Here is a 26,596-nt window from a genome sequence, read left to right as displayed (position 1 = left end):
CTTGCCACTGCTGCACCCATCCATGATTAAAGCTCAGTTATAGCATTTTTAATTTCATTCTGGTTGTTTTTTACCTCTTTTATCTCTGCATAAGGGATTCTAATCTATTTTTGACTACAGCTAGTATTCTTATTATCATGATTCTAAATTCTGGTTCAGACATCTTGCTTGTATCTGTGTTGGTTAAATCCCTGGCTGTCGTTACTTTGTGCTCTTTCTTTTGGGGTGAAGTCCTTCATTTTGTCGTTTTGAAGGGAGGAAAGGAATTAATGAGATATAAAATTTGAAATTAAAAAAAGTAAAATTAAAAAAATATTAAAATTAAAAATTAAGAACACACACACACCAAATAGATAATGCTATTTCCTAGGTGTGTTTTGGTCTTGGTGTTGAAAGTAGTTTGAGAGATTAGAGAAAAAAAGGGGGGGAGAAAAAAAAGGAAATCTTTTGAGAATTTGAAAAAATGAATACACTGAAGTAGACTGAAATGAGATGTTGGGGGTAAAATAGAATTGGAAAAAATATACACAAAAAGTATACTATACTATACTATACTTTATAGTATAGTATAAAGAATATAGTAGAAAAAAATTAAAGAAAAATATTTTTAATAAAAATTAAAAATAAATATGAATGTTTTCATTTTCTGTATTTAAGAAAAAAGAAACGAAAAAGAGAAAAAAGATTAAAAAAGAGAAAAAAGGAAAAAAGAAATTATTTGAAAATTTGAAAAAGTGAATACACTGTAGTAGACTAAAATAAAATGATGGAAGTAAAATAAAATTTGAAAAAATTACATAGAAGCAAAAATGTAGTAATAAAAATTAAATAAAAATATTTTTGATAGAAATTGAAAGTACAAATGAAGTTTTTCTCTTTCTGCATTTAAGAAAAAGAAAAGAAACAAAAAAGAAAAAAAGGAAATTGTTTGAAAATTTGAAAAGGTGAGTACACTGAAGTAGTGTAAAATAAAATGATGGAAGTAAAGTAGAATTTGAAAAAAAATTACACAAAAGTAAAAAATATAGTAATAAAAATTAAGAAAGGTATTTTTAATAAAAATTGAGAGTAAAAATGAATTTTTTCTCTTTCTGTATTCAAGAAAAAGAAAAAAAATTGTAAAAGAGAAAAAGGAAAAAAAGAAAGAAAATTGAATAGGTGAACTTGCTAACAGATTGAAGTAGGACTAAAATTGCTTCATTTTCCCCTACAAGTCAGTCTATGTAGCTCTTTATTGTCCATAAACTAAGCCGGCGGTGAGACTTGTGTTCTTGAAGAGCGAAGTTGGCCCAGTTGGGCGGGGCTCAGTGTAACAGCTCCGCTCTCTACTAGATGGCACTGCTAGCCTACTGGGGTAGATTGTTGTGGCGTTGTAGGTGCCTACGTGCATGCACAGGAGCAGTGAAAATGGCGCCACCAGCTACCCAGTCTGTTCTCCTGGATCAGCAATTCTGCACCCGTCCTCTGTCTTCAGCTCTTGTCCACTCCCCGCTTTTTCACTCTCCATGACCAGGCCCCAGGCAGTACCTCTCTCCCCAGTTTTGTCTCAGATGTGGCTGTTTTCCCTGGCCACTTACTTCTGAAGGACTGCAGCTTTGACCCGTTACGCCCCTCTGGGTGAGGGTCTCACCGAGCAATGGCTGAATATCGGCTGTACCCAGGAATGCCCGCTGAACCCTGTACTTGCCGGTGCCCCGAGACTGCAGCCAGGTGCCAGCCCACCCTAGAAAAAGGTCACGAGACAGTGTAGCAGCAGCCTTTCAGGGTTTATGGAAAATCACAACACACGTCTGACACCAGGCTTCACCCTTAACGACCTTACCCCAGCACCAGTGAATGTGGCCGCCTTTTGGGGTCTGCTGGGACCAGGTGACTTCAACAGTCTCTAACAAATGTCCTTCCAGCAGTGGAACTGCCTTTCCCCGTGTGGCCCAAGAACCTCCAAGACCCCACTCTGTTCCTGGGGATTCGCCCTTCACACCAGAGCACCGCCAGGTATCGAGCTATGGACTTGCAGCCTTTGTGCTCCCCTTGTTTACAGTCTTTTTTTTTTTTATATGAAATTTATTGTCAAATTAGTTTCCATACAACACCCAGTGCTCATCCCAAAAGGTGCCCTCCTCAATACCCATCACCCACCCTCCCCTCCCTCCCACCCCCCATCAACCCTCAGTTTGTTCTCAGTTTTTAACAGTCTCTTATGTTTTGGCTCTCTCCCACTCTAACTTCTTTTTTTTTTTTTTTCCCTTCCCTTCCCCCATGGGTTTCTGTCAAGTTTCTTACGATCCACATAAGAGTGAAACCATATGGTATCTGTCTTTCTCTGTATGGCTTATTTCACTTAGCATCACACTCTCCATTTCCATCCATGTTGCTACAAAAGGCCATATTTCATTCTTTCTCATTGCCACGTAGTACTCCATTGTGTATATAAACCACAATTTCTTTCTCCATTCATCAGTTGATGGACATTTAGGCTCTTTCCATAATTTGGCTATTGTTGAGAGTGCTGCTATAAACATTGGGGTACAAGTGCCCCTATGCATCAGCACTCCTGTATCCCTTGGATAAATTCCTAGCAGTGCTATTGCTGGGTCATAGGGTAGGTCTATTTTTAATTTTCTGAGGAACCTCCACACTGCTTTCCAGAGTGGCTGCACCAATTTGCATTCCCACCAACAGTGCAAGAGGGTTCCCGTTTCTCCACATCCTCTCCAGCATCTATAGTCTCCTGACTTGTTCATTTTGGCCACTCTGACTGGCGTGAGGTGATATCTGAGTGTGGTTTTGATTTGTATTTCCCTGATAAGGAGCGACGCTGAACATCTTTTCATGTGCCTATTGGCCATCCGGATGTCTTCTTTAGAGAAGTGTCTTTTCATGTTTTCTGCCCATTTCTTCACTGGGTTATTTGTTTTTCGGGTGTGGAGTTTGGTGAGCTCTTTATACATTTTGGATACTAGCCCTTTGTCCGATATGTCATTTGCAAATATCTTTTCCCATTCCGTTGGTTGCCTTTTACTTTTGTTGGTTGTTTCCTTTGCTGTGCAGAAGCTTTTTATCTTCATAAGGTCCCAGTAATTCACTTTTGCTTTTAATTCCCTTGCCTTTGGGGATGTGTCGAGTAAGAGATTGCTACGGCTGAGGTCACAGAGGTCTTTTCCTGCTTTCTCCTCTAGTGTTTTGATGGTTTCCTGTCTCACATTCAGGTCCTTTATCCATTTTGAGTTTATTTTTGTGAATGGTGTGAGAAAGTGGTCTAGTTTCAACCTTCTGCATGTTGCTGTCCTGTTTTCCCAGCACCATTTGTTAAAGAGACTGTCTTTTTTCCATTGGATGTTCTTTCCTGCTTTGTCAAAGATGAGTTGGCCACACGTTTGTGGGTCTGGTTCTGGGGTTTCTATTCTATTCCATTGGTCTATGTGTCTGTTTTTGTGCCAATACCATGCTATCTTGATGATGACAGCTTTGTAGTAGAGGCTAAAGTCTGGGATTGTGATGCCTCCTGCTTTGGTCTTCTTCTTCAAAATTACTTTGGCTATTCGGATCTTTTGTGGTTCCATATGAATTTTAGGATTGCTTGTTCTAGTTTCGAGAAGAATGCTGGTGCAATTTTGATTGGGATTGCATTGAATGTGTAGATAGCTTTGGGTAGTATTGACATTTTGACAATATTTATTCTTCCAATCCATGAGCAGGGAATGTCTTTCCATTTCTTTATATCTTCTTCAATTACCTTCATGAGCTTTCTATAGTTTTCAGCATACAGATCTTTTACATCTTTGGTTAGATTTATTCCTAGGTATTTTAGGCTTCTTGGTGCAATTGTGAATGGGATCAGTTTCTTTATTTGTCTTTCTGTTGCTTCATTGTTAGTGTATAAGAATGCAACTGATTTCTGTACATTGATTTTGTATCCTGCAACTTTGCTGAATTCATGTATCAGTTCTAGCAGACTTTTGGTGGAGTCTATCAGATTTTCCATGTATAATATCATGTCATCTGCAAAAAGCAAAAGCTTGACTTCATCTTTGCCAATTTTGATGCCTTTGATTTCCTTTTGTTGTCTGATTGCTGATGCTAGAACTTCTAGCACTATGTTAAACAACAGTGGTGAGAGTGGGCATCCCTGTCGTGTTCCTGATCTCAGGGAAAAAGCTCTCAGTTTTTCCCCATTGAGGATGATGTTAGCTGTGGGCTTTTCATAAATTGCTTTTATGATCTTTAAGTATGTTCCTTCTATCCCGACTTTCTCAAGGGTTTTTATTGAGAAAGGGTGCTGGATTTTGTCAAAGGCCTTTTCTGCATCGATTGACAGGATCATATGGTTCTTATCTTTTCTTTTATTAATGTGATGTATCACATTGATTGATTTGTGAATGTTGAACCAGCCCTGCATCCCAGGAATCAATCCCACTTGATCATGGTGAATAATTCCTTTTATATGCCGTTGAATTCGATTTTCTAGTATCTTATTGAGAATTTTTGCATCCATACTCATCAGGGATATTGGCCTGTAGTACTCTTTTTTTACTGGGTCTCTGTCTGGTTTAGGAATCAAAGGAATACTGGCTTCATAGAATGAGTCTGGAAGTTTTCCTTCCCTTGCTATTTCTTGGAATAGCTTGAGAAGGATAGGTATTATCTCTGCTTTAAACGTCTGGTAGAACTCCCCTGGGAAGACATCTGGTCCTGGACTCTTATTTGTTGGGAGATTTTTGATAACCGATTCAATTTCTTTGCTGGTTATGGGTCTGTTCAAGCTTTCTATTTCCTCCTGATTGAGTTTTGGAGGAGTGTGGGTGTTTAGGAATTTGTCCATTTCTTCCAGGTTGTCCAATTTGTTGGCATATAATTTTTCATAGTATTCCCTGATCATTGTTTGTATCTCTGAGGGATTGGTTGTAATAATTCCATTTTCATTCATGATTTTATCTATTTGGGTCCTCTCCCTTTTCTTTTTGAGAAGCCTGGCTAGAGGTTTGTCAATTTTGTGTATTTTTTCAAAAAGCCAACTCTTGGTTTCGTTGATCTGCTCTACAGTTTTTTTAGATTCTATATTGTTTATTTCTGCTCTGATCTTTATTTCTCTTCTTCTGCTGGGTTTAGGCTGCCTTTGCTGTTCTGCTTCTAGTTCCTTTAGGTGTGCTGTTAGATTTTGTATTTGGGATTTTTCTTGTTTCTTGAGATAAGCCTGGATTGCAATGTATTTTCCTCTCAGGACTGCCTTCACTGCGTCCAAAGCGTTTGGATTGTTGTATTTTATTTTCGTTTGTTTCCATATATTTTTTAATTGCTTCTCTAATTGCCTGGTTGACCCACTCATTCTTTAGTAGGGTGTTATTTAACCTCCACGCTTTTGGAGGTTTTCCAGACTTTTTCCTGTGGTTGACTTCAAGCTTCATAGCGTGTGGTCTGAAAGTATGCATGGTATAATTTAAATTCTGGTAAACTTATGAAGGGCTGTTTTGTGACCCAGTTGATGATCTATCTTGGAGAATGTTCCATGTGCACTCGAGAAGAAAGTATATTCTGTTGCTTTGGGATGCAGAGTTCTAAATATATCTGTCAAGTCCATCTGATCCAATGTCTCATTCAGGGCCCTTGTTTCTTTATTGACCGTGTGTCTAGATGATCTATCCATTCCTGTAAGTGGAGTGTTAAAGTCCCCTGCAATTACCACATTCTTATTAATAAGGTTGCTTATGTTTGTGAGTAATTGTTTTATATATTTGGGGGCTCCGGTATTCGGCGCATAGACATTTATAATTGTTAGCTCTTCCTGATGGATAGAGCCTGTAATTATTATATAATGCCCTTCTTCATCTCTTGTTACAGCCTTTAATTTAAAGTCTAGTTTGTCTGATATAAGTATGGCTACTCCAGCTTTCTTTTGGCTTCCAGTGGCATGATAAATAGTTCTCCATCCCCTCACTCTCAATCTAAAGCTGTCCTCAGGTCTAAAATGAGTCTCTTGTAGACAGCAAATAGATGGGTCTTGTTTTTTTATCCATTCTGATAACCTATGTCTTTTGGTTGGTGCATTTAATCCATTTACATTCAGTGTTATTATAGAAAGATATGGGTTTCGAGTCATTGTGATGTCTGTATGTTTTATGCTTGTAGTGATGTCTCTGGTACTTTGTCTCACAGGATCCCCCTTAGGATCTCTTGTAGGGCTGGTTTAGTGGTGACAAATTCCTTCAGTTTTTGTTTGTTTGGGAAGACCTTTATCTCTCCTTCTATTCTAAATGACAGACTTGCTGGATAAAGGATTCTCGGCTGCATATTTTTCCTGTTTAGCACACTGAAGATATCGTGCCAATTCTTTCTGGCCTGCCAAGTTTCAAAAGAGAGATCAGTCACGAGTCTTATCGGTCTCCCTTTATATGTGAGGGCTCGTTTACCCCTTGCTGTTTTCAGAATTTTCTCTTTGTCCTTGTATTTTGCCAGTTTCACTATGATATGTTGTGCAGAAGATCGATTCAAGTTACGTCTGAAGGGAGTCCTCTGCGCCTCTTGGATTTCAATGCCTTTTTCCTTCCCCAGTTCAGGGAAGTTCTCAGCTATAATTTCTTCAAGTACCCCTTCAGCACCTTTCCCTCTCTCTTCCTCCTCTGGGATACCAATTATGCGTATATTATTTCTTTTTAGTGTATCACTTAGTTCTCTAATTTTCCCCTCATACTCCTGGATTTTTTTATCTCTCTTTCTCTCAGCTTCCTCTTTTTCCATAACTTTATCTTCTACTTCACCTATTCTCTCCTCTGCCTCTTCAATCCAAGCCGTCGTGGTTTCCATTTTGTTTTGCATTTCGTTTAAAGCGTTTTTCAGCTCCTCGTGACTGTTCCTTAGTCCCTTGATCTCTGTAGCAAGAGATTCTCTGCTGTCCTCTATACTGTTTTCAAGCCCAGCGATTAATTTTATGACTATTATTCTAAATTCACTTTCTGTTATATTATTTAAATCCTTTTTGATCAGCTCATTAGCTGTTGTTATTTCCTGGAGATTCTTCTGAGGGGAATTCTTCCGTTTGGTCATTTTGGATAGTCCCTGGAGTGGTGAGGACCTGCAGGGCACTTCCCCTGTGCTGTGGTGTATAACAGGAGTTGGTGGGCGGGGCCGCAGTCAGTGCTGATGTCTGCCCCCAGCCCACCGCTGGGGCCACAGCCAGACTGGTGTGTGCCTTCTTTTCCCCTCTCCTAGGGGCGGGATTCACTGTGCGGTGGCGTGGCCCATCTGGACTACTTGCACACTGCCAGGCTTGTGGTGCTGGGGATCTGGTGTATTAGCTGGGGTGGGTAGGCAAGGTGCACGGGGGCGGGAGGGGCAGGCTTAGCTCGCTTCTCCTTAGGTGATCCACTTCAGGAGGGGCCCTGTGGCAGCGGGAGGGAGTCACATCCGCTGCCGGAGGTTTGGCTCCACAGAAGCACAGAGTTGGGTGTTTGCGCGGAGCGAGCAAGTTCCCTGGAAGGAACTGGTTCCCTTTGGGATTTTGGCGGGGGATAGGCGGGGGAGATGGCGCTGGCGAGCGCCTTTGTTCCCCACCAAACTGAGCTCTGTCGTCTGGGGGCTCAGCAGCTCTCCCTCCCTTTGTCCTCCAGCCTTCCCGCTTTCCGAGCAGAGCTGTTCACTTATGACCTCCCAGACGCTAAGTCACGCTTGCTGTCGGAACACAGTCCGTCAGGTCCCTCCGCTTTTGCAAGTCAGACTCGGGGGCTCTGCTTGGCTGGTGAGCCGCCCCTCCGCCCCGGCTCCCTCCCGCCAGTCCGTGGAGCGCGCGCCACCTCGCCGCCCTTCCTACCCTCTTCCGTGGGCCTCTCGTCTGCGCTTGGCTCCGGAGACTCCATTCTGCTAGTCTTCTGGCGGTTTTCTGGGTTATTTAGGCAGGTGTAGGTGGAATCTAAGTGATCAGCAGGATGCGCGGTGAGCCCAGCGTCCTCCTACGCCGCCATCTTCTTCCCTCCGTTTACAGTCTTATTGGAATTTAAAGTGTCTCCTTTTTCCTTCCTCCCTTTTTAGTTTAGTCCCTGTGCCTGTTTCCAATTTTCCACTTTCTCTCCAGCTGCTTTTGGGGAGGGGTGCTTTTCCTGTATTCTCCCCCCACGCAGTCTCCATCCTCTCTCTGCCCGTAAAAGCAGTTCCCTACCTTTCACAGCTTCTCGCTCCCCAAATTTCCCTCTCTGCACCGCATACATGTTGAATTCTGTGGTTCAGGTTGTACAGATTGTTGTGTTAATCCTCCAATCAGTTTTCTATGTGTGTAGGATGGTTTAGTGTTGGTCTGGCTGTATTTCATGGGCACAAGACACACAAAAATCTTCCATGCTGTTCTGCCATCTTGGCTCCTCTCTATTCTCTCTCTTCTTCTTCTGGAATTCCTATGATACGGATATTGTTCCGTTTGATTGCATCACTTAGTTCTCTCTCCCCTCATACTAGATTGTTTTATCTCTCTTTTTTTCAGCTTCCTCTTTTTCCATAATTTTATTTTCTAATTCACCTATTCTCTCCTCTGCCTCTTCAATCCGTGCTATGGCCACCCCCATTTTATTTTGCACCTCACTTATAGTGTTTTTAAATTCCTCATGACTATTTTTTAGTCCTTTGTTCTCTATAACAATAGATTCTCTGCTGTCCTCTATACTTTTTTCAAGCTCTGCGATTAATTTTACGACTATTATTCTAAATTCTTCTTCCATTATATTGCTTAAATTGGTTTTGATCAATTCATTAGCTGTACTACTTCCTGGAGTTTCTTTTGAGGAGAATTCTTCCGTTTCATCATTTTGGTTAGTCCCTGCAGTAGCTACAAACTGCAGGGCACTTCCCCTGTGCTGTCCAGAGTAACTTGTGTTGGTGGGCAGGGCTGCAGTCAGACCTGATGTCTGACCCCAGCCCACCGCTGGGGCCACAGTCAGACTGGTATGTACCTTATCTTCCCCTCTCCCAGGGGCAGGACTCACTGTGGAGTGGTGTGGCCCCTGTCTGGGCTGCTTGCACACTGCCAGGCTTGCAGTGCTGCTTCAATGGGATCTTGCCAATGGCTTATTAGCCGGGGTGGATCCGCAAGGTGCACAGGGATGGGAGGGGAAGGCTTAGCTCGCTTTGCCCTTGGTGTTCCCCCGCAGGAGGGGCCCTGCAGCACTGGGAGGGAGGCAGGCCCAACGGAGGGATGGGTCCACAGAAGTACAGTGTTAGGCATTTGCGTGGTGCAAGCAAGATCGGTGACAGGAACTGGTTCTCTTTGGAATTTTGGCTGGGGTTGGGAGAGGGAAATGTCTCTTGCCAGTGCCTTTGTTCCCCTGCCAAGCTCTGTCCATCTGGGGCTCAACAACTCTCCCTCCCGGTGTCCTCTAGTCCTCCCTGCTGTCCGAGAGCAGAGCTGTTGACTTTTAACATTCCAGATGTTAAGTCCCGCTGGCTGTCAGAACTCACGCAGTCCGGCCCCTCCACTTTTGCAAGCCAGACTTCAGGGGCTCCTCCTCGCCTGGTGGGCTGCCCCTCCACTGCCCTGGCTCCCTCCCGCTAGTCCGTGTAGCATGCACTGACTCTCCACCCTTCCTACCCTCTTCCGTTGGCCTCTTGTCTATGCTTGGCCAAGAGAGTCTGTTCTACTAGTCTTCCGGTAGTTTTCTGGGTTATTTAGGCCAATGTGGATGGAATCTAAGCAGTCAGCAGGACAAGGTGAACCCAGCATCCTCCTACACCGCCATTTTCTCTGAGCTTGACTTGTGAGTGGGTGACAGAGAGGCCAACCTGCATAGAGTGGTTTTGTGTGTTAGAGTATAATTATCAACAAAACTGGATAAGTAATGTGGGGCCATATTATGAAGACAATGAAAATAAGCAGAGATATTTAACCAGAGTTTCTCAGAAGTCTGAAATTATCAACAGTTTTTGAGCAAGAAGTGACACGATGAAAGTGATGTTTACAGAATATGGATTTGATGACAGTATATATTATAGCAAGGAGAATTTGATATCAAAGAAACTAATCAAGGTATGAGATGATGAGAAGATACATTGGATTGGATGGTAATAACAATAGAGTGGGAGAGAATACAAGAGTCATTTTAAACAACACCTGTAAGTCAGATGTTGGCTAACTAGATATGAGATATGAATCAAGATGATGCCAAGATTTAGAGGCTAGGTAAATAATGCTACCATCGACAGAAGCAGAGAATTCAATAGGAAGATGCCAGTTGTAAAGGGACATGTTGAATTTGTGGTGATAAAAGATTTCAAAATTGAAATATCCAATAGTTGGAGTGAGATACACAGCCATAGCTTGGGAAGAATAATAACATGAAAGATCTGGATTTGAATCACAAAGTTTTGGTACTTGGTACTTGGTCACAGAACAAAAACAGCAGTAACAATAGCAGTAATAACTGCAATGTTTATTGAACATTTTCTCTATGCTAGGCACAGAGCTAAGTGCTTTCAATGCATTATTTTGAAATCTCTACAAGAATCCTATTCAGGTAGGTAATATTAATAGCCCCATTTTATAGATAAGGAAGGTGACTCATTTTCCATAGTCACAGTGCTTATGAGAGAGTCCAGCAGGTCTGTTAGTCCACAAAGCCTACATTACCAACAGCTGTGTGTTTTTGTCCGTGGAAATTTTGTGCTGGTGAAATGATAATGAATGTACTAGTGATCACATTAAAATGTGAATTAATTAAATTATAATGTTAAAGATAAAGATTTCCAGATTACATAAAAGAGCAAAATCCAGCTAGATGCTACTCACAAAAGATATCCCTAAGATCAGATTATATAGAAAAATGGAAAATGAAGGAGTATATAAAGATAAATCATGTAAAGCTAACAAAAAGAAATCAATGGTGGCAACATTAATATCAAAATGGTAAATATAATTCAAGGTACAAGTTAGTAAAAGGGACAGGAAGGATATTTATATTGATAAGAGTTACACAGACAAAAAGCAAAATCAGGAAATCACAAACACCCTCTCTATAAATACAGAGAACAAACTAATGGTTGCCAGAGGGGAGGGGCTTGGGAGATTGGACAAAATAGGTAAAGGGGAGAGGGAGATGCAGGCTTCCAGTTATGGGGTGACTAAAAGGCATAGCATAAGGAATACAGTCAGTGACATTGTAATAGGGACATAATGGGACAGATGGTAGCTACACTTGTGGTGAACATAGCATAATGTATAAACTTGCCAAATCACTAAGTTGTACACATGACACTAATGTAACATTGTGTGTCAACTATACTCAAAAAGGGAGTTATAGTATAACAACATAATATAGCAGTTATAAACTTTTATCTACTGAATAGTATCAGTGAAATGTACAAAGCAGATATTTAGGAAAACTTAAGGACAGTATGATAAAACCATTGTATAATCATGGTGGGGCACTATAACATACCTCTATCAGAATGTCACAGATCGGTTATAAAACAATAATTAAAGATATAGGAAGATTAATAAACCTGATTTTTGTATTTATGGGTACATATAAAACTATACCCAAAGAGAATACACGAAGAATGTTTATTTTTTAAAAAGTAGAAGTCATACAGATGATATTGTCAGAATATGACATAAAACTAATAATACAAGTGTAATAAAAAAAATTGACCATGAAGGAGTTAAATTTTACAAATAATTCTTAGATTAAACAGGACACCAAATCTGAAATTAGTGCTTTAAAGTAAAAGGTGATACTACTACTTCTCAAAACATAAGAGATTTGCCCAGAGTCCTATTTGGAAATTTTCATATCCTTAAATACTTTTATTTTGGAAAGAAAAAAAAGTTCTAGTTTCCAGACAAAATGGAGTAGATACACATCTCCCTATTCCTCCTGCTAAGTACAGTAAAAATGCCTGGACACTATCTATAAAACAAACTTAAGAAAATTCTGAAAGTCAGAAAAAAGAAGGGAGACAGGCTATAGGCTTTGCACCTGAGAAATGACACAGCAGTGAATATACTGGGTTTTCCTTCTGTCTTGTATATTCTCAACTGGATGCTGGAGAAGTTTTTATCCCAGAAACACAAATGGGTGCAGACTTAAAAAGCCCAAGAAAAACCTTTTCCTTCTATCCAGAGTAACAGGAGAGGGGCAGCCTAGCCAGACAGAAAACTTCCAGACAATAATGGTTCTACTCTAGCCGAACACCGCAGAAAAAACTGCAGCCCCATCCCCACTCCTATAAGCAAAAGCTGAATGGGGACCCTAGACTTCTACCTTCACATAGCTGTAAAGAAGCACCTTTTTTCTTCCTTAGGGGTAGTATCTGAGAAGCACTAGTGGGGAGCTCAGACTTTCATCCCTGCCCAACAATAGAGGAACTTCCTTCCATACCCACTAGCAGTAACAAGGCAGTGCTCCCTTCCCTGCCACACTGTGTCAGAAAAGGCCTGCTGAATCAGAAGATTCAGTAAGATCCAAAGTCTCCTAAGATGATACCCCATATTTCCAGAATACAATAGAAATCACTTATACCAATATCCAGGAAAATCTGAACTTCAATAAGAAAAATTGATCAGCAGGCACCAATCCCAAGATAACAAAGATGTTGGAATTGTGACAAAGATTTTAATTGAGTCATCATAAAAGTATTTTAACAAGAAATTATGACCACACTTGAAATTTGAAGGTGTGAAGACTCAGCAAAGAAATTGAAATATTCAGCAAGGAAATTGAAGATATAGGGGCACCTGGGTGGCTCAGTCAGGTAAGGTCCAACTCTTGATTTTGGCTCAGGTCATGATCTCACAGTTTGTGGGACCGAGCCCCATGTCAGGCTCCATACTGACAGCACGGAGGCTGTTTGAGATTCTCTCTCTCTCTCTCTCTCTCTCTCTCTCTCTCTCTCCCACTCCCCACTTTCTCTCTCTCTCTCTTTCTCTCAAAATAAATAAAGTTTTTCAGGGCACCTGGTGGCTCAGTCAGTTGAGCATCCAACGTCAGCTCAGGTCATGATCTCACAGCCCACCATCTGTGGGTTCAAGCCCCGCATCAGGCTCCATGCTGACAGCTCGGAGCCTGGAGCCTGCTTTGGATTCTGTGACTCCCTCTCTCTGCCTCTCCCCTGCTCATGCTCTGTCTCTCTCCCTCTCTCAAAAATAAACTAAAAAAAATCCTTTAAATAAACTTTTCTCTCTCTCTCTCAAAATAAACTTTAAAAAAGAAAAGAAATTGAAGATATAAAGAACCAAATGAAAGGTTTATAACTGAAAACTACAATAACTGAAGTCAAAAACTCACTAGATAGGCTCAATAGCAGAATAGAGATGATAGAGTGAACTTGGAGATCGAAGTATAGAAATGACCCATTGTGAACAAGAATAAAAAATAGACTGAAGAGCTATGAGCAGAGCCTATGGGACCGGTGGGACTAATACCAAAAGATCTACCATTCACATAATAAGAGTCCTAGAAGTAGAGGAAAAAGTATGGGACTTAAAAAAAGAATATTCCAACTAATAATGGCTGAAAAATTTGCAAAAGGTATAAACCTATAGATTCAAACAGATGAGAAAGTCCCAAACAGGATAAACCCAAAGAAACCCATGCCAAAACACAGAGTAGTAATCAACTCCTGAAAATTAAAGAAAAAGAAAAAAATCTAGAAAGCAATGAGAGAAATTATACCTTCCCTATATGGGAAAAACAATTAGAATGACATCAAATTTCTCATTAAAAACTCTGGAGACAGAGGGAACTGGTGCAACATTTTTCAAGTGCTCAAAATTATAAACAGAATTCTGTATCCAGCAAAATTGTACTTCAATAATAAAGCAGGTAAAAGATATTCTCAGATGAAGGAAAGCTAAATGAAATTTGCCTGCTGGAGATCGGCCCTGAAAGAATGGCTTAAAGGAAGTTCTTGAAATGAAAAGGGAATACAAGATGGAAAGTTGGAACATCAAAAAAGAAAAAACAGTATAAAGATTAAGAATATAGGTAAATACAATAGATGTTAGAAAACTTTAGTTTTCTAAAGTTTGATGTGGTTCTCAAGGTGTGTAGAGGAAATCTTAAAATCTTGTCTTACATGATAAATGGGGGAAAGGTAAATGGCTGAAAGGGAGGTAAGGTTTCTACCCATCACTCTAACTAGTAAAATGTTGACATTAATATCAGTGATATATGTATAATCCATGTTTGTATGTGTAATGTAATAACTAGAGTAACCACTAAGAAATCTATACAAGGAGATACAGTCAAAAACAGTATATATAAATCGAAATGAAATTCTTGTTATATATTTTAGAAGTCAACAAGAAGAGGGGCGCCTCTTCTTGGTTAAGCGTCTAACTTCAGCTCAGGTCATGATCTCACGGTTCATAGGTTTGAGCCCCGCATCAGGTTCTGTGATGACAGCTCAGAGTCTGGAGCCTGCTTCAGATTCTGTCTCTGTCTCTCTGCCCCTCCCCTGATCTCTCTCTCTCTCTCTTTCTCTTTCTGTCTCTCTTTCTCCTTCTCTCTCTCTCTCTCAAATATAAAATTAAAAAAAATTTTAAAGAAGCCAGGAAGAAGAAAATAAGGAAATGAAGAACAGAGGAACAAACAGAAAACAATAATGAAAATAGTAGGTTTAACCCTATCATTAATTACATTAACTGTAAATAGCCTAAGTGCACTAATTAAAAGACTGAGGTTGACAGAGATTTTTTTTAAATAACCCACATGTATGCTGTCTTCATGAAATTCACTCATATAAAAATATAGGTAGATTGAAATGAAAATTTAAAACAGGAAAAGATACACTATGTAAAATTAATCTTAAAAAATCAGAAGTGGCTACATTAATATCTGGTAAAATAGACTTCAGAGTAAAAAGAGAAAACAGATAATAAGAACAACATTAGGAATGAGAAAGGGGATATAGCAAGAAAAATGGAGGAGACCTTTAAAATTATAAAAGAGACCTGTGTCATCTGCCATCTTGTGCAAAGCAAGGTGGCTTCCACATTTCCTGAGTATCTTCTCTGCTTCCCCCTCAATTGCCCCTTGATCACAGACATTTCTTGTGATCAATTCCAGAACTATAGCAGTACCAGTTGAAGCTTCCACTGTTGTAGAGGAAGTGGTGGCCACGGTGGCCTCCACAACTTCCACTCTCCGCTGCATTGCCTGGGCCTCAGTCAGAACTGTAGATCTTTGGAGCCCAGCCTGGACCAGGGTGGCACCAAGCCCCCAATCCCGCCATAGCAATAGCATCAGCCACCCCTGAGGCCACTACCACCGCAGCAACTTCTGCTGCCACCACAGGATTTGTCCAAGCCCACTGTGCCTCAGGGACCTGGCCCAGCTCTCAGAGTAGGCAATGCTCCACCAACCTCCAGCTTAGCACTACTCACCACTTTCCCAATCTCTTGGGCCCCCACAAGGCTGGGCCCCACCCACACCCTCCTGCCACCTGTCACCTCAGTGCTCCCTTGGGTGCCCCCAACCATGTTGTCAAGCAGCAGGGTCATCACTATTCCCTCAGGCTGGGCACCCACCGCCTCCACCCACAAGCTGCCTCAAAGGTGGCGAAGTGCAGACAGGCCTAAGCCCTGTGGTAACATGAGCCTATGTACTGCCCACTGAGGTGGCAGAGAGCCCTGGAGAGGCTAGCAGCACTACTCATCCTACAACAGCAGCACCACCAGGATCCCCCATCCAGTAGGCCTGGTGGCTGCAGCAAGGAGATATCCCACTTGGAGGAGTTCAAAGCCAACTTATCTCTCTTGAGGAGGCATGGAGAGAAAACTTACTCTCAGCATTGTTGGTTGTTTGCTGGGAATCTATCTGCAGATATCATGGAGGATGAATTCAAAAGGCTAAATAGGGAGAACCAGGAGAAAGAAAGGATTTGGACTTATTAAACTTGAATCTAGAGCATTGGCTAAAATTGCCAAAGCTGAATTTTATGATAAACCCATGAGAGTTTTCAACCCAGCTTTGAGTTCACTTTGCCATACGTGCTGCCCTTTCCATTCAGAATTTTAATCTTATGTTTCCAATGAACTGTTGGAAGAAGTCTTTTGCCAGTTTGGTCCTATTGAAAGGGCTGTTGTAATTGTGGATGATCACAGAAAACCTGCAGGGAAAGGCATTGTTGAATTTGCTTCTAAATCAGCAGCAAGAATAGCATGTGAAAGATGCAGTGAGAGTGTTTTTCTTACTGACAACTCCTTGTCCAGTCATTGTGGAACCACCCAAACAATTAGATGATGAAGATGGTCTTCCTGAAGAACTCGCACAGAAGAATTCAGTGTATTAAAATGAGACAGAAACCCCTACTCATTTTGCCTAGTATGGCACATTTGAGTATGAATATTTTCAGAAATGGAAGCGCTTGAATAAAATGGAAAAACATCAAAGGAAACAAATCAATAAAAACATGAAAGATGCAAGACAAATTGAAAAGTGAAATGGGAGCTGCCTATCGTGAACATCAAGCAAATATTTTGCATGAAGATCTGATGGGACACTAGGAGGAATTAAGATACATGGAAGAACTTCACAATCAAGAAATGAAGAAATATAAAGAAATGCAAGTAAGGCAACAGAGAATAATGTAGAAGGGAAAAGAGATGAAGACTGGTCAACGTGAGATGGAAGAATAAATGAGACATCAAAGAGAGTAAAGTTATAGCAGATGGGTAGAGGGATCCAAGAGAAAGAGACATAAGAATGGATGGTAGAGGGGCAAAGAACATGACAGAGCCCTATGGTTTAGGAGGCCAGAAATTTCTACCTCTAGGTGGTGGTGGTGGCATAGGTTATGAAGCTAATTCTGGAGTTCCACCAGCAACCGTGAGTCATTCCATAGTGGGAAGTAACATATGTACTAAGCATTTTGGGCAGAGAGATATGAGACCTGTGGGTGTACAGGGTCCTCAAGGAATGAGGCCTGTAACTCCAGAAGAATGTGGTAGAGGGAGAGAAGTGTATGAAGGCCCAAACAAAAAGCCCTGATTTTAGATGTGATATCTAGGTTTTCATTTCAGTTCATTTTTGTCTTTTCTTGTTTAGATACCAATCTTTCAAATTCTTGCATTTCAGTAATAAAGCTGCCTTTTAATGGATGTTAGCAGTTTATTGACCTAATATTTATAAATGGTCCATTTGGGCAGGTACAATTACATAATGCAGTGTTTGAAATGGGATTTTTCCCCTTTATTTCCTTTGTTTTAGCCATGTAATGTCTCTCAAGCTATGGTAGTGTATCTTGTGCCACTGAATTTCCAAAGTGTACCAATGATTTTTAACCATGCTTCACATAAATAGAAAAATAGTTATAAAAATAATAAAATTATAAAAGAATACCAAGTTTAATTTTGTAAATCTAGATAAAATTAACAAATTTTCTAGAAAAGTAAATCATATAAGATAAGCTGAATAAGAAACATGCATAGAATCATATGAGAAAATTATAAAACTAATGAAGAGCATAAAAAGATACTTTAATTACTAGAGAGATACTCTGTTGCTAGATAAAAATAGTTAATATTGAGAGTTAGTTGAGCCTCTGACTCTTGATTTCAGCTCAGGTCATGATCTCATGATTCCTAAGATCGAGCCCAGGCTCTGCACTGACAGCACAGAGTCTGCTAGGGATTTCCTTTCTCTCCCTCTCTCTCTGCCCTTCCCCCAGTTGCTCACTCTCTCTCAAGATAAATAAACTAAAAAAAATAAATTTCATATGGAATAGAAAATGTACAATAATAACCAGGTTTTTTTAAAAACTAAAAACAATAAGAGAAGACAGATCCATCATAATTAAAAAAATGATAAAGATTACAATCCAAATAGAGGCAAAAGGACGTTATCAACAATAGCCAAATTATGAAAAGAGCCTAAATGTCCATCAGCTGCTGAATGGATAAGGAAGTGGTGTGTGTGTATATACATGCATGCAATGGACTATTACTCATCCATAAAAAAAAGAATGAAATCTTGCCATTGCAATGACATGGTTGGGGCTAGAGAGTATTACGCTAAGAAAAATTAGAGAAAGACAAATACCATATGATCTCACGCATATGTGGAATTTTAGAAACAAATGAACATGGCAGGGTTGCAGGGAGAAAGGAAAACCAAGAAACACACTCTTAACTATACAGAATGAACCTATGGTTACCAGAAGGGAGGTGGGCAGGAGGATGGGTTAAACAGGTGATGGGGACTAAGGAAGGCACTTGTTGTGATGAGCACTAGGTGTTATATGTAAGTGATGAATCACTAAATTCTACACCTGAAACTAATATTACACTGTATGCTAACTAACTGGAATTAAAATAAAAACGTGAGAAAAAAGAATATAAATAAATACATCTAGGAAAATCATTCATTTAGGCCTGCTACTTTCCATTTTATGCAAAACTGAATTCTAAATAGATTAAAAATCTAAGCAAAAATAAATAAACCTATAAAATATTAAAAGGAAATATGGGAGAATGTTTTTGTGATCTTGAGCTGAAGAAAACTGTCCTTTGCAAGACACAGAAAAGGAAAAATTGGCAAATTCAAAAACATGAAAATTTAAACAAATCTTTTATATAAAAATGAACTGTGTTTGAGGTTGAAAGACAAATAACAAAGTAGGTAACGTATTTTTCATACATATGATAAAGGGTAATACTCATGAAACATAAAGACCCCTTGAAAGTCAATTAACAAAAAGATAAACTACTTAATAGAAACATGGAAAAAGGGCATGAACAGGCAAATCATAAAAGAAATACAAATAACCAGTATATACATGAAAACATGCCCAATATTACTAGTAATAAAACTGTTTCTTTAAAGTAGCAGATAAGCAAAGATTAAAAAGATGATTATTAAAGATGTGGGGAAACAGTCGCTTTCTATACTGATGGTGTAAATATAACTGGTACAACCTTTTTAGTGGACAATTTGACAGTCTGTTAGCAAGTATTCCCTTTGTCCTAACAGTTTTACTTATTAGAATTAATCCTAAGGAAATCACAGAATAAGAGCATAAAGATGTAGGTACAAAGATCATCACAGTGTTGCTTATAATTAAAAAACAGTTTAAATGTCTGCTATGGAATCTTATATAGCTTTTACAAGGGATAAGTTAGAAAAAGTAGATCACAAAAGAGTATGTGTAGTATGATCGATCCCCTTCACATAAAGTCGGATAATTATTAGCCTTCTTTATTTTCTGTGCCTACACACACACACACACACACACACACACACACACACACACACACACAAGCTAAGGCTCCTTACATGAGATAATATATAAAATATTTTAGCACAGTGCATGGCACATAACATTAAACAAATGGTTGCTGTTTTTATTGTCAGTTTTCAGTATCCATTAAGTAGTCTGCCATCAGGCACTGTGCTAAGTGCTTATGATAAATAAGGTACTGTCTTTGAGAAACTCTGTCTATTGGTAATCATCCCTTACCACTTGCCTATTCTACAGTGTTGTTCACTGTCAGATCAATTGTTGAAATACAGGGTAGACAGGATTGTCTCATTTGTACCATTACCACCAGAATGTTGGTTTGAAATAATTGAAAGAGACCCCTTATTTCAAAGTGAACACTTTGATTGTTTTAAAATTCTAAGATTTTTTTAAAACTAAGATTGTTTTAAAATTCTCTTCATTTCAAGATGAAGATGGAACCAGCTTGAATTCAAGTATCCTAGCAGCACTCCAAAAAATGCAGGATGGCTATTTTGGTGGAGCAAGGTAAGTGACCTCTGCGCACTCTTTAGTGAAATGAAATGAAATTTGGAAGCTGGCTATAGTTATGGTAGACTTGTGATGCATTTCTCTGTGTGTTTAACAATATAGTCCCATCCTATTTAGAGGAACTTATTTTTGATAGATCGAATCAAAGAGTCTAATGTTATAGAGAAGGGTTGGAAATTTGCCCAAACCTCATTAATTCAGTGGACCAGAAAACTTATTCTTTGAAAAGCAAAAAAAGTTACTGAACTGTTTAATTATGGATGCTTTTCTTTTTTTCTTTTCCCTAAGTTTTTAGTTTGAAAACTTTCATGCTTATAGAAATGTATAAGAATACTATTGAACACCATATGCCCTTCCTCAGGATTCCCTGTTAACATATGTCTCATTCATACACACTCTCCCTCCTCTTCCTTCCCCTCCTCTAGCTCCTCCCTCCCTTCTTCTCTTCTTCCATATCCTCCTCCCTCTCTCACACATACATATGTGTGTGCATACACACACACACACACACACACATACTTGCTGAAGTATTAGAGTTAGCCAAAGACATCACAACTCTTCAACCCTAAATACTTCATTTTGTCTTATAAGAACAAGAGTATTCTCACACATAGCTGAGATATAATCATCACACTCACAAAATTTAATATTGATACAGTACTATTGTCTAATATAGAGTCCATATTCAAAATTACCCAATTATCCTAATAATGTTTTTTCCCATAGCTTTTTTCCCACTCTAGGACCCAATCAAAGATCACATATTAGCATTTAGTTATTATATCTCCTTGATGTCTTTTAGTCTAGAATAATTCCCCAGCCTTTTGTGGATCTTTTGTGACAGTTTCAACACAGTTTTGAAGAAGGAAGGTCAGTTATATTGCAGAATGTCTTTCAATTTGGTTAAAGCAGTATCTTGCTAAGTTTCTCCCTATCCTTTCTATGACAGTCTTTAACCCGTTTTATCTTCCACTGCTGAATTAGTCATTACTGGGGTTTTAAAGTGATAAGTCTGTGTTTCTATCATTCTGTGCATATTAATTAGAATCCTTCTGTTTAAAAAAATAGCTTTCTGGGGTGCCTGGATGACTCAGTAGGTTAAGCAGCCAACTCTTGATTTTGGCTCAGGTCATACTCCCAGAGTCATGGGATCGAGCCCCGTGTCAGGCTACACGCTTAGTTCTCTCGCTATCCTTCTGCCCCTCTTTTGCTCATGCATGTATGCACACACTCTCTCACTCTCTCAAAAAAAAAATTTAATGAAATTTTAAAAAGAGCTTCCCTTTATCCCCTTTTATTTTGTAGTATTAGTGTCAGCATAGATTCATTGATTCTTATTTTATTCAATATGCCATGCTCTATTCCTGTCATTGCTCATTTCAGTGTTCAAATTATCCAAGGTCTGGCCATTGGGAGCCCCTTCAAGCTGGCTTCTTTTTTTTAATCTATTTTTGAGTAATGGCCTTTATTGAGCACTGTCCACCAATTCTGCTTTGAGTGGGTTTTTGGCTTGAGCAACAATATGTGACTCACTTCACAGAAGGCAGAAGGCCAGCCCCTCCAGTCTGTGAAGGGAAGTGGGAAGTGCATCACTGCTCCTCAGGGAGAGGAGGACAACATCCTTTCTCTGAGAAAACAACCAGGCCCGGTACTCACACTAGCTTCCTCAGTTGATTTTGTCCTAGAATATGTATGTACAGGTTGTTGGTGGCGGCCCCAGCAGGTGCCAAGTTGTGTTTTTTAGAAGATCAGTACTACTGACTTTCCCTTTGGGTTTTACAATTGGTTTTGTAGACAGGGGAGGATATGACCTACAATTCTCTATAATTCATAAAATTTTCAAATACCATCTCTGGTTTTTGATCTTTAGGAGCACCTGGGTGGCTCAGTCAGTTGAGCGTCCAACTCTTGGTTTCAGTTCAGGTCACATTCTCATGGTTCATGAGTTCTAGCCCTGCATTGGGCTCTGTACTGACAGTGCGGAGCCTGCTTGGGATTTATATCTCCCTCGCTCTCTGCCCCTTCCCAGCTTGCTCTCTCTCTCTCTCTCTCTCTCTCTCTCTCTCAAATAAATAAATAAATAAATAAACATTAAAATTTTTTAAAAATGATCTTTGATCTCTCTAGAGTATATTATGCTAAGCAAAATAAGTCAGTCAGAGAAAGACAGCTATCCTATGATTTCACTCATATGTGGAATTTGGAAAACATGGCAGATGATCATAGGGGAAGCGAAAGAAAAATAAGATAAAAACAGAGAGGGAGGCAAACCATAAGAGAGACTTAAATATAGAGAACAAACTGAGAGTTGCTGGAGGGGAGGTGGGGAGGTGGGCTAAATGGGTGATGGGCGTTAAGGAGGACACTTTTCGGGATCAGCACTGGGTGTCATATGTAAGAGATGAATCACTGGGTTCTACTCCTGAAGCCAAGACCACACAGTATATTAACTAACTTGAATTTAAGTTTAAAAAAAACATGCTAAGGAAAAGAAAAACTTAAAATTAAATTTTTAAAAATGATCTTTGAGAATTTTTTTAAACAATGCAATAGATTTATGATGATTTATTTTCATTCTGACCCAGCTTCTCTGCAGCCAGTGGAAATTTTGGCCAGATATTTGACATCATTAGCCACATAGTATATGACAGTGAAAGAGAGCAAACTGATCTGCTGATAGATTGTGAGCCCGTAATTGTAGTCTTTATTAACACAGTACCCTAACCTACACTACACCATGCCTAGGAGTGCTATGTAATTTCATATTTACAAAATGTACACTGTTATATAAACATTATGAGTCCCACAGCCAAACAGTCTAGGTATCCTTTTTTTCACTGAAATGTGTTGTTTTTAAAGGATTTCCTCTGGTTTTCTGTTTTCTATTTGCCCTGTAATTGTCAGGATTCAAACAGGTAAATTGTCAGAGTTTTTGACAACATCTTGCTGCACACATTTGAGCTTCATGGATCCTGGACCTGAGGGTAAGCTGTACAGTGAAGATTACGATGATAACTATAATGAGCTGGAACCAGGTGACTGGATGAATGGCCACAGTTCAACCAGTAATGGTAAGGAAGCTTCATAAAGGCAGTGGCCTTGATGGGTAAGAATACAAAGTATTGTTGAGCATCCTCCTTAATATTTCTCACCACCAGCAGCTTCACTCCTATTTAATACACGTAGATTTCTACTTCTGTTTGGCTTCACTTTTTATCCTTCTACTTACCTTTGGTTCCTGGTCTAATATCCCTGTGGTGATTGCGAAGTGTGGAGTTTGACTATCTCCTACTAAGGTTAGGGAAGACTTCTTTCCTGGGTATAGAAAATGGCTAGTGACTTCAAAATGAGAGGAAACAATGGTAAGAGGTATTTAATCAAGCATGTAGTAGGAGAACTATACATATACAGTACTGCTTTTTGACACTTAAAAGCATAAAACTAAGAATCTCAGAGTACTTTTTATGTATAATGTTATTGGGGCACAGAATCTCTGGGGAGGTCTGCATAATTTGAAAAAGCGTATTCAGTGTGCCTATTGCTTTCATACTACAAACTAGACAAATAAAGCACAAGAAATCTGACTGGCTGCTAGGAATACAAAGATGATATAGTGAGAAAGCATCATGGGGGCATATATTAAAAATGGCTGAGAAACACCCTAATGTGTTAAAATACTAACCTAGGCAGGGCAAGAATTACGTTGTGTGAATCCCAAAAAGAGAAGGGCCAATAAGAGTGAATTATTCTTCTAGCTATCTAAAATATGGTTTGCCTGCTTTCATTGTGTCTTTGACTGTTAGTCTGTTTCTTAAAGCAGCCAGTTTCTTTATCCTAAGAGTGGTGTGTTAGAGAAAAGAAAATAATTGGCTTTCCTTAGTGAAGTAGCAAGCATTATCTCATATGCAATAGACCAACAGATCAGCATTCAGGATGATTTTCTTCTTTGGGCTCAGCATTTACTCACCTAAGTACCATTGAATTTATTCTGCATTTGTTTTTGTTAGATCTAAAATAGTGTGAATTTCTTTGTTGGAAAAATACATTAAATACAAGGTTATTTCCTGTTATTAATAATTACCAAAGTCATGATATCTATCTTGGCATAAACAACTACTTTGAAAACAAGACAAGAATAATCATATATTGAGGTTGTTTGCTATTCTATGGGTAGTTGGGATTTTCATCTGTAGCACTCATTCTTTTGGATTACTTTCTAAAACACAACTTTTTAATGATATATATGTGTATACACATATATACACATATATTACTAAATTTGATATTGTGCCTAAGTCACTTTCTCCTCTCTGGGTTTACTCATAGGTGGTCTCACAATGGCTGTGTTTATCGCTTGCCAGCTCTTCCATGCCAAGAACACTTCCCTCCATATTCTTCATAATCCTCCACTCAAGTATCTATATCATATTCAAGGTTATAATATTTGTCATTAGGATGTCACTGAGAATGATTTCCATTTTTACAGCTTTGCTAGCTTCCACTGATCACATCAGAACACAGAAAAACATCTGGAGAGATCACTGAAAATGATCAAAAACCAGATGATGTATAACTGACCTAGCAGACTTTAGTATGCATCCAAACACTGTGATTTTCCTACTATAAATGTTGTAAATGTTCATGTAAAGTCTGAAACATTAGGATCCATGAGGTCTGTGTATGTATTTTGTTTTCATTATCCATAGTCAGGGACAATGTTATAGGAGGTGAGTGGGAGAAGGAGAGCCCAAGAGGATATGGACCGTATCTGTCTCCTTCATCACTGAAACCTCAGCAGCTAGTACACCACCTAGTACTTAGTAGGCAAGAAATATTTGGTGAATAAATGAAGGTGGTGACTTGAAAAGACCAATGTGTGGCCAGTAGTCCTTTTGACACCAGTGCCACACAGAGATTGTTTTTCCCATAGCAATTGTAGCTGCCATTTATGGAATTTGTCTGTTTTCAGCTAAGCTTGGGTTTAGTGGAAGATTTTTGTCTTTTCTCACAAAAGTCTCCTTATACCAGTAAGACTCCAAGGGCCCCATTCTGCTCCTCCTCTACCACCGCTGCCACACCACTACCATCACATTCACAGATTATAAAATCCTTGCTCCACCTGTCCTTAAAAAAACCTCATACTACTTTCAGGAGCCCTAATATTGTCTTAGCAAAGTTGAAGAACAGGTAGGTCCTGGTAAATGGCCATAGTTTCTAAATGGTAAAGCCAAGATGTTGTAAAATGATTACAAGCTCCCCCCCTCCACCTCCATGATCAAAAATAACCTACTTCTGGTGCTGTGTTATGGGCACAGGAGCCAATCATTCTGGTTGGTGGGGTAGATTGTAAACTAACTAAAATGTTCATTTTTTCTCTCCCCCTACCCCCACTAACCTTGCAGCTCGCTGTGGTGATGAAGTTGCTCGCTATTTAGATCACCTTTTGGCGCACACTGCTCCCCATCCTAAACTAGCCCTCACCTCACAGAAGGGAGGGCTAGATCGGTTCCGAGCTGCTGTGCAAACAACCTGCGATTTAATGTCCTTGGTGACCAAGGCCAAGGAGCTGCATGTACAGAGTGAGTAATGCCATGACTCACTGGAGTCAGGCACAGGATTGATGTGAAGCCCAGGATGGGGGCAGGGCGTTTATTAGCAGTGCAAGCAGGAACTCTGTTTTGTTCACTGCTTTATCCCCAGCATCTCAGACAGATGGAACACATTAGACACTCAAATATTTGTAAATTTAATAAATTGCATGTAGTTTTGCCGTCGATGGTGCTATATGGTCTCATAGTGAAAAGAAGCAGAACAGGAGACATGGAGAATTTTAACATCAGTATTAAAGTGACAGAAAGAGTTTTTTCTTTTGGAAAAGTTACTCCTTTGGAAGCACTTTTATTTAAAGAGAAAGCCCTGCAAGCAATTACAAGATAATCTGGCAATGGAGAGGGAGATACTCGCCCTTAAGTAAGCTGCATCTGGTTACCTTATGTCAGCTATGACATTTACAGTCAGTTGTTCTAGCAGCGCAAGAGCTGTGTTTATTCCTCAACTGCAGTACTCCCTATACAACAACATTGTCATTGTCCTCCCCATGACCACTACCCCCCTTCGGCAGTATGTGCAGTGGAGGGTGTCACCTACCACCCATTGCTAGGAGGAGTCATCGTTCCTAAGAGTACTCAGTGCCACTGTGGTAGCTGCATCTGAAGGGACAGAAGGGCTCCTTGGCCACACCTAGGGGGCCTAAATGGTAACATTTTATAGATGAGAATGATTGAGATGCATGTTCTTGCTGTCTAAAACTTTATTGACCATTACTAACCAAAAATAATTAAACATGAATCATTTAACATTTCAAAGATGGAAAAGCTTAGCATACCCTTTGAGTATGCTCCCTTGACCAAGGGCTCATGTGAAGAGATCGCCTTTCTTAAGTTCTACTTCTAGATTGCAAACCAGGAAACTTAAGCTTAATTCCCAGCTCTGCTTCTTACTTGCTTGAACAGTTATTTGAGCTCTGTATCTCTCTTTCTATATCTGTAAAATGGTGAAAGTGACAAGACAGTCTCTCTGTTGAGGTTATGGTAAGTATTTGGACTGTCAATGGACTATAAGTAAAAATATTAGAAATATCTCGAATTAGGTCAGCCACTACATTTTTTTTTGATTCCCTACATAGGGATAAACATCTGTTTATCTATTCTCAAGGAAATCCAACTGCTGACAGCCAGATATTTTCCCAGGGTAGTCCAGAAAATAGAAAACAGAACTGGGTTCTTTCTGTTACATATGGTATTCGATCAAAGTATCAGTGATGGCACCATTTTGGTATTGATTACATTCATAGAGTTTAATATCTTAAATGTCC

The 26,596-nt window shown here is 39.6% G+C and overlaps 1 protein-coding gene and 1 pseudogene across 8 annotated transcripts in view; both read left to right on the top strand.

Moving 5' to 3' along the window:
- PHKA1 (phosphorylase kinase regulatory subunit alpha 1) overlaps positions 1-26,596 on the top strand; it is a 174,886-nt gene that overhangs the window by 114,551 nt on the left and 33,739 nt on the right. For 6 of the 8 annotated variants that reach the window (XM_053202485.1, XM_027053652.2, XM_027053651.2 and 3 more), the window contains exons 17-19: positions 19,641-19,719; positions 22,627-22,793; positions 25,125-25,301. In XM_053202485.1, the coding sequence (XP_053058460.1) occupies positions 19,641-19,719; positions 22,627-22,793; positions 25,125-25,301 (423 nt within the window). The remainder of the gene's footprint in view (positions 1-19,640; positions 19,720-22,626; positions 22,794-25,124; positions 25,302-26,596) is intronic. The other 2 variants (XM_027053654.2, XM_027053653.2) reach the window with 1 other exon arrangement.
- Positions 1,637-19,634, top strand: LOC106982350 (splicing factor, proline- and glutamine-rich-like; annotated as a pseudogene).

This window comes from Acinonyx jubatus, chromosome X (assembly GCF_027475565.1).
Source record: "Acinonyx jubatus isolate Ajub_Pintada_27869175 chromosome X, VMU_Ajub_asm_v1.0, whole genome shotgun sequence".
NCBI classification, from domain to species: domain Eukaryota; kingdom Metazoa; phylum Chordata; class Mammalia; order Carnivora; family Felidae; genus Acinonyx; species Acinonyx jubatus.
Note: the sequence above shows the minus strand (reverse complement) of the source record. Positions and strands in the feature narration are given on the sequence as shown.